At 27.8% G+C, this 17,861-nt stretch overlaps 1 protein-coding gene across 1 annotated transcript; it reads left to right on the forward strand.

The window, feature by feature from the left end:
- Nucleotides 1-1,372: 1,372 nt before the first annotated feature.
- LOC129973009 (bis(5'-nucleosyl)-tetraphosphatase PrpE [asymmetrical]-like) lies at nucleotides 1,373-12,868 on the forward strand. The gene is made up of 2 exons (XM_056087354.1): nucleotides 1,373-1,689; nucleotides 10,022-12,868. Exon 2 carries the CDS (start codon nucleotides 10,025-10,027, stop codon nucleotides 10,910-10,912), a length of 888 nt encoding a protein of 295 aa, XP_055943329.1. The 5' UTR covers nucleotides 1,373-1,689; nucleotides 10,022-10,024; the 3' UTR covers nucleotides 10,913-12,868.
- The last annotated feature ends 4,993 nt before the right edge of the window (nucleotides 12,869-17,861 follow it).

Raw genomic sequence — 17,861 nt, forward strand, 5'->3', positions numbered from 1 at the left:
TTTAATTCCACAATTCACGTTCTTTTGATTCTATTAGATTTTTTTATTTCATTTGGGCAGAAATTTTTATTTAGTATATCTGTTGCTTTAGTTCTCCCTATGTTTGTCAGATTAAATCGGAAGTACGTAATTTCCGGTGTTGTACCTCTAGTATTTGTGTTCGTAAATTGTTGAAATCAATTCTCCCACGCATCGTAATATAGCTTGACGTTTGCACGACGAAATGTGTTCGCATGACGTTCACCAAAGTGCCTTGCAATTTTTTATGAATAATAAACTATCTATATATTTTACAATCCGCTACTAATTTGAAAAGACATTTTCTAATAGATTGGTTTTATTTTTTATCCATGTATTTTATTGACAGCACTCTCAAAACGAAGGGGCAATACCTTGAAATTGGATTAACAAAACTGAAACTATCAAATAAATTTTCATTTTATCTTTTATTGATATGTTTTTTATAGATTTCGCAAAATCGTCAACATCATCAGACCCTAGGCTTACAGGCAATAAATAGTTTTTCCAATTACAGACAGTTAAAATTTCATTTTACTATAAATCGATTGAATTTCTAAACTTCAAAAAAATTAAGTCTAGTCCACTAACACTTAATTTTGGAAAAAAATACAAAATAGCAATTTTATTGAATTAACTTGTTGAACTGGCTGTCCAAAACAGACATTTAAGTTGGCACCCGGTTATGTTGCAAGAAAAGGATTGGAGAGGGGTGGAAATTTTAACGCCAGTTCTTTGCGTTTAAATAAAAAAAAATGTTTGTCAGAGCTTAAAATTAAAATGAAGGAGTTGCAGGTATTAAAAAATATATAAAATAAACTATTAAAAGTGATTATAGCTTAATTAGATAAGGAGTAAAATTTAAAAAAATGCAAACTAGGAAAATATTTCATTTTTTATTTGAACGAAATTTGTAGACTTCTTCTTAAGTACGTATTATTTAGATGAGAACAACTGATAAGATTCAAATAAATACCTGCACTATTCTTTGAAAAATTCGACAATATTGGAAAAAAAATAGAGCCATCGAAAGATGCCTATGAGTATTTTTCTGTCTGTCAGAATTCGCGAATAGAACATTTCATAAAAATTTACAAATTGGTTATTAAGACAAGATACCAAATTTTATTTCCATAATTCAACGTATTTTTGAGTTATTGCGTGTATAAACAGGCATAGGAAAGTCTGAAACGAGGAGATACGTCAAACTCTCGACATCGAATATTTTGAAGGTTACAATAGGTACTTTCTTTTTAGTGTTTTTCGTGTACAAAAAAGTAAAGACTTATTTTTTAGTTGGTTTCTAGTTTCATGATTGTTTCTGCCTGATATGATGATAAAATATTTCCATCATTACGCTTGAATAAAGATTAGTCAGGAAAATAACAATATCTTAAAAGAAGATCGTAAAAAGCATATGAACATTTTTATACTGCGAGCTGCTCTTGATTCTACTCCTATTTTCTGTTGGAAGAATAGCTTAGGGAGTATTACCAGCTGTAATATTAAAAAAAATATATCCGCATTTTTTTCTATGAAATGTCTCTTAAATCTTAAAGAACGTTGGAGAACATCAGAGATTGTACTATTGATATCATAGACGGAATTTTATTAAAATCGGTAGATTTGTTTGGATAAAAAGAATATTAATCAACAACTCTACAAAGAAAGGTAATCCAATCAATTTCTATCATTACCAAGATTTTCTATGTCTTAAATATTTTAAGATGAAAAATATTATTTTTATATCAGATTGTGACAATATGGTTTTCAAATGAATTACTTAATAAAAATTAAAAGCATCAAATTATAATTAAAAACTAACCGTATTGTTAACGAAATTATTGATGCTTTAATAATATATTCGATATTTCCTTTGAAAAGAATGTTAAATGTATTTTCGTTTTTAAATATATATATTTTTAATATATATTTAAATATATATATTTTTAATATATATTTAAATATATATATTTTTAAATATATATTTAAAAAGTTTCTTAATTGCATCATTGCAATGTTTTCTGAAAATACTGCGGTTTTTAAAAAATAATAACAAAATAAAAAAAAAATTATAATTTTGCATAAATAATTTTTAACATTAAAAATCTAGCAATTTTTTTAAATTAATCTATTTCATTTTTCTCCTTTATTAAAATTATTTAAAATGTATAAAAAATGATTTTTTCCCAAATTTTTGAAGTATACATATACTATATATGTATGTGTGTGTGTGTTTCAAGATTCAGTATTTACTTCTCTTTGCTTATTTAAAGGATTTCTGAGATTAAATAACAAGCATATAATTAATTTGAATATTATTCAGTTTATAAAATAAATTTATTTGTTGCTACAATATTTTAAAAAATAAAGAAATAACATTGTTGCAACTCTATGGAGTGCAAATAAATTGATAATTTTTAATATTTCACTCTCAACATGAGTTTATATCATATTCACATAAATTTCATTCGAAATATACTTCAAAAAGAAAGAGATGTTTAAAACAATTATTGCAGACATTTTTTTCACATGCATGTGCTTTAAAAGCCCATGTATAACAATTGTACTCATTATATATGTATAAAATATTTATATTCTGAATATGCAATATTAAATATTTATATATCCAAATATTGACAACAGGCTTATCTTAAAATGTCCCAGACATGATTGCCACAGCATTCAGCATTTCATTTTCATTGTTATTCAAAATAATATGAAGATGATAATATTTAAATTTTCAATCTATTCTAATTTAAAAATAAATGTGTGATTTATTTTTGCATCTCAATAAATTAATTGCTGTCGTGTTAACAGTGAAATCGGTATTGTAAATTTGAATTGGTATATTATTATGTTGCATTTGCTAGCCAAAAATCTTATCTTTACTAATACAGAAGAAGAATGTGTATGTACGTGTGTGTGTGTGTTTGTGTGTAGATGCTCTACTAGGTAGACAGCTTGACCTGTACTACGAAATCTACATAAATATATTTTGAAAGAAATATTTGTGCCTCTCGAAGGCAGTTTTTAAAAATTATGATTAATTCAAAATATTGATATTTTGGCATTCTCTAACGATAACTTTCGAAATATTACAGAACAAAAATGGTTTTGGTACTATTTGATAGAGGGTATTTTTTAACTCCCACCCCTCTTTCAATGCTATCAATTATGTTTTTTTAATGAATTTTGATAATTAAAAAAACATTTTCATGCAATATTTTAATATTTTTTGTTTAATTAAAATCAAATCATTTTTAATGAAATATTTATTTATTTTTTTAAAGCTAAGACAGAAAGATTTTGATTATTATCCTCGCAGTTTACTCGAGGAATAAGAATAGCTCTATGAAAACAATTGGCTTGCATCCTCACAAGATTTTCTTGTACACAATAACCAGAACAGGTATAAGGCTATTAAAATGCATAGCTTTAATGCCTATCCCGATTTTCTGCTCACAAATACTTTATTCAGAAAAATCATGAGCACCAAAATATGCGTAAGCAGTTTAATTGAAATTAAACAAAACCAATATTTTGGGGATGACAGCTATTCATGAAATGCGGCTAGATAATTTTAAAATGAAAATATCTGTAAAATCATTTTAAATTAATAAAATTCTATATAGATTTTTCAGTTTTAATTTTTTGTTTTTAATAATAATGGAATATAATAACATTACCTTAATAATCTTTTGCCAATGCTATAAATTATTCTTTCATTTATTGAAACATTCTAAATGAGTACGTTGAATTTATTTTTACATATTTAGAATCGAGAAATAAAATCAAAAGAAGAATGCCACTGTCTTAAACAAAGAGCAGCGTCAAGTTTGATTAGTTATTTTTTTTATAGCGAAACAGGAAACAGCTTAGTCATCTGTAGATCAATATATCAATAAATATAAGAGCACTTTCTCATTGAAGTTTTATTCTTCCAAAAAGTAGCAAAATCAAAACTTAAAGAATGAGCTGTCACACAAATTTCTTTATGCCCTTTTTCTTGCTATTAGTATTTTTTAGCACACTCTTTAAATTGTTTATTCTGGCTTATTCTTTGAGTTTTGTCACTCACTATATATATATATATATATACATTCTACAACGGATATCGATTACCATTTATAACAAATAGAGTAAATAATGATAATAAACCGTCAATATGATAAATTTATTAATTATTTTGATAGGTTATCATTAATAATAGCCGATTAATCACATTGACCGTAACACGCGCATTCACACACGCACGATCGCGCATGCACACACACACATGTTACAGATCAATAACAAAAATAAAAATATAAATGTTACATTATGCAGGCAAAACATCAAATCACTTTAATAGCGAAACAAACCGAAGAAGCCTAAAAAAAAGAATTTTTTTTTATTTCGATTTATTTTTGACATTGTATTTTATTGTTGCTGTAATTTATATTGATGTTTTTTTACTTTTGATCTGTATGCATTGTTATTGTATGCATTATGTTATGTATGCATGCAATATAAAATTCAATATTTTATTTAATTATCTTTTTTTATTTATTAACATATAAATTTAAAATGATTTATATTTCGACTTAAATTTCCTTATATTTGTAAACATTCTGAAATAAAACAGTTTTTAAGGAGACGCTTTATTAGTATTCTAAAAAAATAGAGTTTTTCATTATTTTAATTATTTTCTATTTTTTTAGCCTTTATTTTATTATTCATTGCGGAATTTCGAAATGAAATTTTCCTCTAACTTCTGTATTAAGTGGCGCCATTAATGTGAAGTTAATTTGATTACAGTAATCGATTAACTGATGATCCTGAATGATGAGTTCTGAAATGTGAATAAAATATATTATGATCAAAAACACACAATTTTACAAAATGAAAAAAAGGAAAATGGTTGTATATAACACTATTTCGCTATTTGCTACAGCATTTAAAGAGGAATTTCATCTACAGTTAAAATAACTGCAAATATGGTTATTCATAAGTGCAATACCTGCAAATATTGTTATTGAATTTTGATTTTGCTTAATGTTAGCCGCTTTTACCGACCAGCTTGTCCGCCCTGATTAAAGGTCATTAAAATATTCAATTAAATATTTTATATGACTTGATCTGAATTTCTTTTTGAGCAAAATCTTTTAAGTTTCGAATTTTAATAGTCATATAACTCATATTATTTTAGAAGTCTTACATTATTCTATTCATTATGCCAGTGGTTCTTAACCTTTTTAAGCCGCTACCCAAATTTGAGAAATATGCTCATGTCGCGACCCAAAAAAAAGTTAAAATTTTTTCATTGCTTTATTTTAGATTGTATTTTTAAAAAATCTTCAATCCTACGATGAAAATTTTTTTAACTCACAATTTTTTTATTTATTTTTTTAATAATAAAGATAAACAAAAGTACTTTTCGATCCAAGGAAAATTTATTTAATAATCAAGTGTTTTTAATAATTTTTATTGACCAAATTAAAATATATTTATAACTTTTTGAAAATAATTGACATTTTAACTTATTCCTAAAAAAAAAAAAAGAAATATCAATGCATATGTTAAGTCTTTTAAATTTTAAATGCAAGTCATACAGTTTTAATGAGAACCTTGTACTTGAATACATTTTGAAAGATCTTCAAACCTCGGTTGAATGCTTGTCAAGGAGCACCTTATATCTATTTCAGGATTTAACTTGTTCCGGTAATTGTTTTTGATTACACACAGAGCCGAAAAACCAGCCTCACACATATATGTTGTTGCAAAGGGCAATAATACTTTTAGGGCTTCTTTAACAATTATTGGCTTTTCGGTTTTTAATTTTAACCAGAAAGCACAAAGATTCAGTATTTTTGTAGAAATTGTATCGAAGTGCTTGGTCACTTTGTATTTCTATTAATTGCTCTTGAAATTGATTAATATTAACAAATTCCTCATGCAAATCACTTACATCAAAATTAAATGGCATTCGAACCCAATTATATTTGAAAACATCGTCTGCAGGGAAATATCGATCAAAGTCTGCTATTAGTTTTTCTAAATGATTAATAATAATTTTCTGTATTTCAAAATCTGTGATATCAATATTATTGTCTTCAACAAGTAAATTAAGAGTCGGGAATGAAGCAAGTTTCTTTATTTCAATCTTATTTCTCCATAATTTGAGTTTATTTTTAAAACATGTAATTTTTTCAGTTAGTTCACATTCATTTTCGATTGTTGATATTTATTCAAGTCGTCATTTCTAAAATGTCTGAAATTTGTTGTATTACTAACTTTTTTGGTTCGACTCAGCACGACCCAAGAAATATGCTTCGAGACCCAATTTTGGGTCGCGACCCATAGGTTAAGAACCGCTGCATTATGCTATGCATATACTTAATTTTCTGTTATCTCTCTTAAAATTTTGATTTGAACGGGAAGTGATTAAACATCCGGTAACATTTTTTTCTGGTGAATCCAAACAAGTTTTTAAAAAAATTAGAGAACGGAAAATTGAATCTTCAACGTTGAAGTCTTACATGTTCTATTATAAATATTTTTTTTACAATATACGCAATATTTCAGAGGATTATTCAATAAAAGAAAACTTCTCTGTTTCTCTAAAATATTTCTTTGACATAAAATTCAGTTAACTACAGATGAAAGGCGATTTTCAAGTAATAAGAACAAAATACTTTCATATATCCAATTATTATATTATCATTTAAATGCTATAATTCACAAATGAAATGACTTAAATCAGTGGAATTCGTTATATTGTCTTGTGACTACAATTGTAGTTCCGTGTCAAATTTAGGTGTGTATCGGTTGGCAAAAAGGCGTCCAAAACATTTATTCCCAAAATAGATTCAGCAAAAATGATTAGATTCATGCCAAAGATTTGTGTAACTATCACCAGACCTGTAATTTGTAACTACTTTGCATGGCATTAGCGAAAGCTGTGAAAACGTATCTGTGGCCTTAACCAAAATCCATAGTTTTATGCGGGGTGAAGGGGGTGGAGTGGAATTAATTGCAGGCTATGCAAGGCGGGAAGACCATTCCTGTTGGCTTTTGTCTAAGGTTTGAGTAGAATTTGAAAATAGTAGCTTAGAAAAAGGAATTTAACTTTGCCTTCCAGCTTGCCAAGAAGAATTTTTTTTTTTTTTTTAAATTTCTCCTCGCGGTTAGAGCACATGTTTCGATACGTTGGATCACACACAGGAACACGAGAATCAGCCAGTTGTCTCAATAAACATCTTATCACCAATAAACGAGCCTTATAAATTGCTCAGACGAATTGTCATGAAAAGTATCAAAATGTGGCAAGGGTACATAAAAGTAATTTTAATGCTTCAAGTTGTTGGGTTAGCTATCAGAAGCAGGCCAATATATTTGCTTCCAGATAGCAGATGGGAAAAGATGGGAGGGGCAGTTGAAACACCTGTTTCTCCAGTTTAATTAAAAGGTTTTTAATCTGAAAATTAAAAAACAAACAGTTATAATTATTAAAAAGACCAATAAAATAATTCGTCGAACGTTAAGATAGTTTAGATAAGCCAAGTAAATTAAAAAGAAAAACGTAAATTTGATAAAGAATTTTTTTAATTTTTTCCTATTTGAGCGAAATTTTTGGAATTCCATTTACACAGAAAAAGAAACACCTGGACAAATTTTTAGATGGATATCTGCATTAAAAAGAAAGAACAAGATTGTTGGAAAACGCTTAATGTGACTGACAAGTTCGAAAAATTGTTAATGAAAAAATGAATCTTTTAATATTTCCGTTTTTTTTTTAAATTTTTAGATGCACTGTTAATTATAAAAACAAAAATGACGAAAAAGCTTTTTTAGAAATATGATGTTTTTTTTAATAAATTTTAATGAATTTTGATCAAACGGTTTACACTTTAATTTATCGTAATGCAACCAAATTGTAATTTAATGTAATGACACAATCGTAATTTTCTTTGCACCCAGCTTAGAGGGGATATTAATCTATGAAATTATCCAAAATCTAAGAAAAATTTGAAATGCAAATAAATCAGAGCAGAAAATGCACCTAAATTTGGATTTTACCCCTTTAACTTACAAATGAATTTCGATATAAACAGCTATAAATGAAAAAGAATTGCATGACCATTGGCGAAATTCCGAATGAACAGCTGCCTAGGGCTGCTTAGCTGAAAGAGAGCCGTAAGCATGATGATTTAAGACTTTATTTTCCTACTTGCTAAATAATGATTTGTTAAAAAATGCATATACTATGAGTTATAAAATATTAGATGTTATTAAAACTTTATGTAATAGATTTGGTCACATCCCTATAGTTCGTTATGTTTAGTTCATTACCATAATATTTATAATCACTGAGCTTTTTCTCCAGTAATATCCTAAACAAACGTAAATGCTGGGAATTTTGGAGTTATAATAGATAAATTATAATAAAATACATTTTTACAAAATTAATAAAATTAAAAAAGTATTAATGAATTAACAAAATTATTTAATCAATTAATTATAGTATTAAAAATTAATAAAATAAATAAATAAATTATTAACATGTTAAAAATGTATTGAAATGTGAAACTAAATTGAACGGTTTATTAAAAGAGTGGGTATCGGCCTAAGGTCACAAAAAGCCTAAATCCACTACTGGAGAAGGCCGTTCAGAACTATCATCAGTACAAATAATCTTACAAAATTATTTTTCAATAAATAATAAAGCGATAAATTCGAAATCATTGTATCAATTGTATCTCGTATATAATTTTATGTTCTCAATTAACTTAACAAAGCATTTTAAATATTAATTGTGAGCGATATTAAAGCCGTATTATTTTAAAAGATTTACATCTATTTTATTGTGTTTTTGTACCCACGAATACTGAGATATTATCGTGCCATTAAGTCTTCGGTCAATCCATTTCAAACTGCATGTTGTTTTTTGAGGTAGTGCAAAAGGTTTACTTTCTCGTTCCTCATCAGAGGCGGATCAGGGTATTTCGCCACCCTAAACAGTGCACATTGTATAAGGCTTCTCTTTTAATAGGATGGTCAATTTAGTTTCACATATCAGCACATTTTTAACAAGTTAATATATTATTTTAGACAAATATATTTTTATTTTATTAACTTTGCACATATTTATTAAAAAAAATTTTCCTCGACACCTGTATGTTCCGCATCTACGTTTGAACACATTATTATTGAAGCAGATATTCAGTTTTATAAATATTTAATAATTTCGCAAATGTAATGAAAGACATAGGAACCTGCTCATCTATACTTTATAAAATATAATTAATGTTATTCTAATATTTTATCATTCGTAGAATTTACATTTTTTGCAAGCTTATTTATTGGCAACTAGGAAAATAAAATTTTCTTTATTGATCTACTTGTAATCCCCACCTACCCTGGCAGCCGTAGACAGCTGCCTAATCTGCCTAGTTGTAAACACGCTACTATTCTTCATATAAATATTTAGTAAAATCTTCCATCCTTATCTTTCAAAAAGAGAAAAAATAAATCACGAAATTAAATATCTGATGAAATAATCAAAATGACTTGAATTTCTTTACAATAATGAATTCTATTGCTAAAAATTATACAAAAAATATTTTTCAAAAATGCAAAAATTTAGAAATTGGTAGCACTAAAGCGACAGATTTTTAATTTTTAAAACAGAGTAAAAATTGTTTTTGTATAGTCATTTTGGGAAGTTACTATAGAAGAATACTAAATTTCGCGTAATTTTTAATCACGTAATGCTTTTGCTTACAGAATACATACATACACAAACATTTCTCTTTGTTTTAAGTATAGATTCATCCACTTTCTTTCATTATTTTTTAAGAAATATCTATTTTCTTCTCCACTAGAAATTCAATGTAGCTAAATTTTATTGAATATATATTGTACTAAATTTTGATTAAAGCAAAATCACACAATAAATTTGAAAAGAAATTCCTAATCATTATAGTTTTTATTTTAACACAACATTTTTCTTCTTTAACAGGAAATGCCCATTCTGAAATTTAAGATAACTGTCTTGGTGCATCTGGGCTGCATGTTTATCCTTGTGGCATCTAAAGTGTTCGACGACCAAGGATGTCAAGCTCATACTCCAGAGAAGCACTACCCACCTTCTGTTCCTCACCAGACATTGAACAAGGAATTTTTGGATCAATTCAATGAAATTATAGTTATTGGTGATCAACATGGTTGCTACGACGAAGAGCAGTTGCTCATAAATAGATTCCAGTTAAACGATACAGTTCTTAAAATATTTACAGGAGACTTTACAAGGAAAGGTCCCAAAAATCTCGAAGTTGTTCGGTATATCAAGAACTGCAAATCATGTGTTAGTGTTAGAGGCAATAATGATGAGAAAACATTGCTAAGAATTTGGGCAAATGACAATAAAGCCAATTATACTTACCATCCAATTGATAAATGGATGGCTGATTTAACCCAAGATGAAATTGACTGGATGAAAGAACTCCCATATTCGCTGTATCTTCCAAGCATGAATGCCCGAGTATGCCATGGAGGATTTTTACCAGGAGGTATACCCATTGAAGATAACCGACCATACACAATTATGAATATCAGAACTGTTATCGCTGATCCAAAATGCCCAGGAGGATGGCGACCAACTAGAGCAGAGTTTATATCTAATCTCACCAGCTTGCCAACTTTCCCTTGGGCTTCACAATGGCGTGGACCAGAGCATGTTTATTTTGGGCATGATCATGCAAGGCAACTACAATTGTATCCATTCGCAACTGGTGTTGATACCGCCTGTGTTCGAGGGCATTACATGACAGGCCATTTCATCAAAGGTCCCAGAGCTGGTACATTCGCCACTCAACCAGCTTTAAACCAATATTACCCTGGGAAAGTGTGAATATTTGAAAATAAACAAAAGAATCTATTTAAGAGAATATTATTTATTACTTTGCAAAGATATATTTAGAGACAAAAAATTATTTATTTAAAATTTTTTAAATACTTTTATTGAATAGCTGAATAACATCTTGCACTTTGGACTATTGAAATTATTCAGAACTGCGAGCGAAATGCTCGTGAGGAACAGGGTACTTTAAGAAAATTTCCAAAATTTTGCTAATTATCACTGATATTTTTGTAATGCTTTGAAGCACATCATATAATAGGATATTGACACGTTGAACCGTATGGAAATTTACAGAGTATTTCTTTATTATTTTAGTCATATTTTCTTTATTTCTGAAAGCAGTTCGCTCAGGGGACGAGAGCGAAAAATTAATAATTTTGCTACCTAATGAAAAATCAGAATTACTGCCAATGGATATCAGCCATTCTACATAATAATTTGGAAGCTTGTTGGAAGGTCTCAGAAGATTTTTTTATCTAAACTGAAAAGAAATTATTTTGTATTAATGTATGTTATTGTATTATGTATTATTGTATGTTTTGTATTATGTCTATGTTATGTTCAAGTAATTAATCAGTTATTATTATAACAATTGGCCAGTGTTATAAATCGATCGATCAGTTTTACTGGTTATTATTAATAATAACCGAATAATCACATTAACCTTTACAAAAACATCATTTTAGTTGATAATGTTTTAACCATCTTTTGGGAAGTTTCATTATCCTTCGTTTATGGACAATGGATGATTTCATTGATGGTTTACCCCTGAACACAGCTCAAAGAGTAGAAAATTTCTGTTCAGCATATTTCTCAAAGAGCGGAACAGACAGTAGTAAACAGTAATTTAAAGTTCCTCTTGATTTGTAGATACTCGAACACGAAGGTGACTTCCGATGCAGGCCGCATTAATATTTAGAAATGATCAGATTCGACTCTCTGAATTTCTTTTATTCCACCAGGGTAATTAATCATTATTTATCACTACCACCTTAATTTGGTAACCAGCAACCTTATTTCGTCTAACGGAACTCATTTGATCTAAAACATGAGATTCACTCAGTATGAAATTCAAAAGTTATTTGTGCGCCTTTCGTTTATTTACAGCATTACCTTCATATACAGTGTGTATTTTTTTAGGATTGAAAAGAAGTTGATCTTTGTGTATATAAAAGATTTTTTACCTTTGTATACTAAAAAGCATTAAATGTCGCATATGTGCTTTTTATTTCTCTATGTTTACACTGATGCCAAATGAATGAAATTAATGCAATGTTAATGGTGAAAGAATACTAATTTTGATGAAATTGCCACTTTTCAGTACATATGTAATTTCATAAATTTGGCCTTTCTATAGTGATCAGCACGAACTACAGAGTATTGAAAGGTTAGTTTCTGTGGCGTAATACGGAATAATACGGTTGGTAATATTTCTTGAAAGGATGTGAAACAAACTTTTCCGGATCTGATTGCAATTTTCTGCTTCATAGTATGCGATTGTAGATGTATTAATAACAAGAAGAAGTATTGCCTAGAATTCAACGTAATTATATTTATTATGGCTCTATTATCTTATTTACTGTCCAATGTCTACTTCATACTTTTCTCCCTCTCTGCAAATGCACTTATCTCTCTGAAATCACATCTCAACCACCAACACATTAGAGCCGAATATTGAAAACTGGTAGAAATCTTCGAGCTAACTCAATATTTTGTGAAAAGAAAGCAATTGTTGGTATTCTGCAATAATGTAACTCTATTTTGATCGATTGAATGTATCAAGGAGTATAACAATATATGGCTGATTGGCTGAAGAAAGTAATCCGTCTGAAAATAATTTGATCCAAATTGTTAGGCAATGATTTAAATTCTATAGATTTTAATGGACATTTTTTAATTCCTTCTGAAGACCTATAAATTAAATAAAAATTTTAACATTTTTTTCTAGCTGTTGATCTTTTATTTACACATAAAAACACTAATGCATATCTTTTGCTTAATTTGTGTGATGTGTAACGTTTCCTGTTTCTTACACCTGATAATTGGCATTTGTGGAAAGATGTGTCACCACCTTTAACACCCCCACATTGTTTTCTACATTCTCTATATGTAACATTATTATTAAATCATTTTTTTCCTTCTAAATCAAAATTGCCAATATTCATTTATAAAAACTCGGAGAACAAAAATTCACTATGTAATGTAGGAAAAATTACTATACGAAACTGAACGTTCTATAGCCAAAAATCATTATATAGAAAGTTCAGATTTTTCACATTTTAATTTTTGTTCAAATTTTTATTTGAATTCATTCATCTACCCAAATAAATTTATTTTAACTGCTGGTAATTCTTCAGTAGGCTTCTTTAATTTATTCGCCGCTTTTGTGGCAGTGGCAACATACTTAAGTTAAAGTTCCATAAATCATAAAGTTCCACAGTTTTGCTTCTTCTCGTATTTGCTATGAAAGATGTTTCTTATTGGTATTCGTTGTTCGAAAGTAAAATTCTTTTGTGAAAATGTTTGCTCTCCGGTTTACAATAAAATTTTTCCGTTTATCGATCACGCAGTTCTATTCTTCAGGCAAAACAATTGGAAAAAGATCACTTTTTTAATAACACAATTGCTTTATCATTTTTATTTAAAAATTAGGACATTTATATTACCTTTTAAATTTGTTTATAATTCAGTCTTTTTAATTCACTCCATTATAATGAATCAATTCTTTCTTAATAGAGCCATTAATTTTAGTGACAATGAAATACATTGTTTAATCCATTTTTAAAACAACTTATAAGATTAGTCAAGGACGAAAACTTTGGTGCCTTTTTAAGCTAATGAATTTACCAGGCATTATTTAGACGATGACATTCTTTATTCAACAGAAATTATTGTAATATATTATATACTTGATTTTTACGTGGAGTGGGATGTCCTTTTAATCAGTACTAATGATAAATATTTGAAGATTTTATCTATATAATAATCGGCTTTTAAATTACGGAAATAAAGATTAATTTCAGGAGGAAATTCAACGTTGATAAAAATGCATAAGAGTGCTAAAACAAAACTTAGACTAAACATTTTTTTTTAATCACGAAAGAACATGACGTTTTACGAATAAGGTTTCTGATGTAAAAAATGACCATATATAAATATTACCTCATTAAAAAAATAATAAAACTTCTACGCTAATCTCCTTAATTTAAAAATGATAAAATTTACTTGAAGAAAATTTAATATTTAATGAAGACTAGTTCAACAAATAATTAGAAAAAGAATATAAATATTTAATGGCAACAATATGTAAAAATAAAAAAATAAATAAAAAGAAAATTCCAGAAGCTGCAGGTTTTTTTTTTTTTTTTTTTGTAAATTATTTTTGAATCTAACTTAGAAGCGAGATTATGATGAAGAGCAAAAATGCAGGTGAGAAGCTGTTCAAAATGCAAAGAAAAACTACAGATAAGGAAAAAAAATGCGAGCAGTGGAACAAATATATAAAACGAAAAATATTTATATCCACTGAGATTATTGATGTAAAAAACTAATCAACAAGAGAAAATATTAGAATAAAAAGAAAGGAAAAATAATCGGAACAGATATTAATACAAAATGCATCCAGTGATTAGAAGCAAATAGTATAGCATATTAAAAATACTTTGGTTTCCACCATAACAGTGGTAATGTAGTCAGTAATGCAATAATCAAATATAATAAGGAATGGCAGTGTAATGTACACTGCTATTCCTTATTATACTTGATTATTCCCATTATTATATTTGGAATGATGAAAGTTATAGAAACTTTCAAGATTTCAAATACAGTAATGTAGACGTTTAGATTCTGAATCAGAATCTTCAACCTCTGCATCTACAGAATTAGTTAGTATCTTTCTATTAGAAATCATGGGATAATGTTTAGTTAAAATCTTTTTAGAATACATCGGATGGTTCAAATTTATCACTGCACTTCATGTGACCAATTATGTTTTAAAAGTCCAATCCTCTGTAATCAAAATTTATGCTATAAAATAAATATTTTCTCATATGATTTGATAATTGACTAACATGAAATTTATGATATCAGATTTCAATTTTTCCCTCTTTTCTGCATACGAAATATACACTATAATCTTCAAATAATTTGATCTCGAGATTGTAGTGAATTTTTAATGTCTAGACCATCTCGAGTTCAAGAAATAATTATGTTTGGAGTTACATCCGTTTGCCGCGAGTACGATAACTCAAAAATGAAACCAGTTAAAGAAATAAAATTTGGTATGTTGTCTTTTTCTAAAATTAACAGATTTGAATCAAATTTGGGGCGAAAGCCATTAAAAGGAAGTCCGACTGTCTATCCATTCATTTATATGCGAACATGATACATTTATATTTATATAGAAACTTCGATTAACAAGCATGTCTAATAACGAGCATAATGAAGTAAACAAAATGAAAACAAATGAACTCCTTTTCGCAAAACGAATGTCGAGGAGATACCACGACGTCACATTTCATCTGCGATTAACGCTTATTTATTGATGGTTTTCCTCCCAAATTAAAAGAGGGGCTACAAAATATACACTTGACTGAAGCTTCAAAGTAGAAGAAGAAAACACGAAACATTGTGCTGAGCGTCATAGTACCATGTTATGACATGACTGAAAAGTATTTCAATAACAAGAGCAGCAAAGTAGCTAGAAATTGCACTGTGTCACAGCATAAAAGTTGTGAAGGAGATTTCGTCAACAGGTAAAGATGCAATGTAGCCAGTGTAATGTCAGTGTAGCGTAATGTCAATGTAATGCTAGTGTAGCAACAACGTTCCAATGAAATAAGGGAGATGCTGGAAACGGTTCCGTTGTATGTTAAGACGCGTCACTTTAATAAGGCAGTAGCTATCCTTGCTGCAAATTTAACCATAGAGCTGTGTCTCATTTTAGCCAAATTTTGAAACAAAGTAAAAACAAACGTTTTTAGATGACTTTTTTGCAAGAAATATTATAAATAATAAAATAAATTATTATAAATTTATTTGAATTTTTTCAGAAGAAAAAGCATTATGTTAGTTTACATGGATTCCAATAGAAAAAAATTGCCTCGTTTAACGAGTGTTTCGCATTATAAATAAGACCCGGAAACGAATTATGCACGTCAAGCGAGGTTCCAATCTATATTAATTACTGAGAAATACAACATACTTGTTACTTGAAATTCGCTATATAGTTCATAACCCTATGGAAATTGTTACAAGATTATTCTAAAAAATGTCTTCGTCTCATCAAAAAATTCATGAAAAACGAATGATTATTAATTAAAGGCCTTTAAAACTATAAATAAACGATGCTAATTAATTACCTCGTTTTAAAATTACTTACATTTTTTTCGAATAATAATAAAAAAAGAATATGGATTTTCTTAGAATTATGTTTCATTTAATTATAAACGATAATTATTGGAAAAAGAGAGAAAAAGATGATGACGGCCCATTTCACAACAAAGGGATTCAAAATAAATCCAAATGAAAAACAGTTTTTCTTAAAGTTATGTTATTTATATATTAAGTTAATGTTCTTAAGTTATGTTATATGTTCTTAAAGTTATGTTAAAAAATTATTCCAATAAAATAAATAGAATTTACCTTTAATAACAGCTCTGCAGTCTGCTTATAAGAATAGCATATTCTCTTCTAAAGTCTCTCAGAAATCTACAATTAGTTAACTTGTTTAGAATTATTTTATTTTCCTCATGCATAGAAATAGGTTTGCTTCAAAGTTTATAATACAACGTTGACACATTCTGAATGTTTTTAAATGTTGCCAAAAAATTAGCTGGTGAGAAATAAGAATTAATTATCTGCTTTTTTTAAAAAAAATCATATTATATAAAAATTATCTTTTGCAGTTATTTGTTTTTCAATTAAATGCAGAGAAAAATACTTTACCGTACAAATTAAAAATTCATCATCTGATTTTTCAAATTATCCCAAAAAATATCGTCTGTTTATCGTAATTACATTGGAATTAAAAAATTATCGTTTGCAATTTTGAACGCTTGAATTAACAGCTTCCGATTTTTATATATCTTTTTACGCGATACTAGTATATCGTTTTTTTCTAATATGATTATTTTAAAGTAAATCTGTAAAGTTTGTCTTTTTCTTAATACAGTATTCTCGGTAACTCGATAGATATAAGTCCAGAATCCCCAGATTAATGATGTGCATTGAAAAAACGCATTTAACCAGTAAATCATGATGCATTAAATTATGCTATGTGCAACAAATATTACAAAATATAGCCCAGAATGTGAGCAGTAATTTTATAATTTAGGATGTACCAAAATTACAGAGAGCGGTATGAACTGCTAGATCTTTAGTGCCTGTTTTAAACGTAATTGGATCAAATTTTATGTTAATTAAATTAAATATTTATACAGCCCCAAAGTGCAAGTGGCAGTTAGAAAAATATCTTTATTTTAATCATTAATGCACATACATAATTTCATGTTTCTATTTATAAAATTTGCAGAGGTATGTATACTTTAAATTTGGAGAGCTTATCACAAATTCAGATGGAAATATTTATTTCAGAAATGTAAATTTGTTTAATTTAGAAAAAAAGTCATAGACAGATATTTTTCAAATAGCACATCATACAATTATCATGATTTTTTTTAAATTTACTAATCGTGTATATTAGTATCATTTAAGATATCTCAGATAAAAAATAGAATACTGGACAAGAAAATAAAATTCCTTGTTTGCAGTTGTATGTATTATGATTAGTTTCCAAAATGAATTAATTCTTGATTTAAAATAAAGATAAGATAAAAAAATAATAAAAATAAAATTTCAGATAAATTGTTTAAATATAACAAATTTCATGATTCCGACAAATTGTATAATATCAATGTCGTCTAATTTTATTCTTCTTACT

The sequence above is a fragment of the Argiope bruennichi genome, chromosome 6 (genome assembly GCF_947563725.1).
Source record: "Argiope bruennichi chromosome 6, qqArgBrue1.1, whole genome shotgun sequence".
Lineage (NCBI taxonomy): Eukaryota > Metazoa > Arthropoda > Arachnida > Araneae > Araneidae > Argiope > Argiope bruennichi.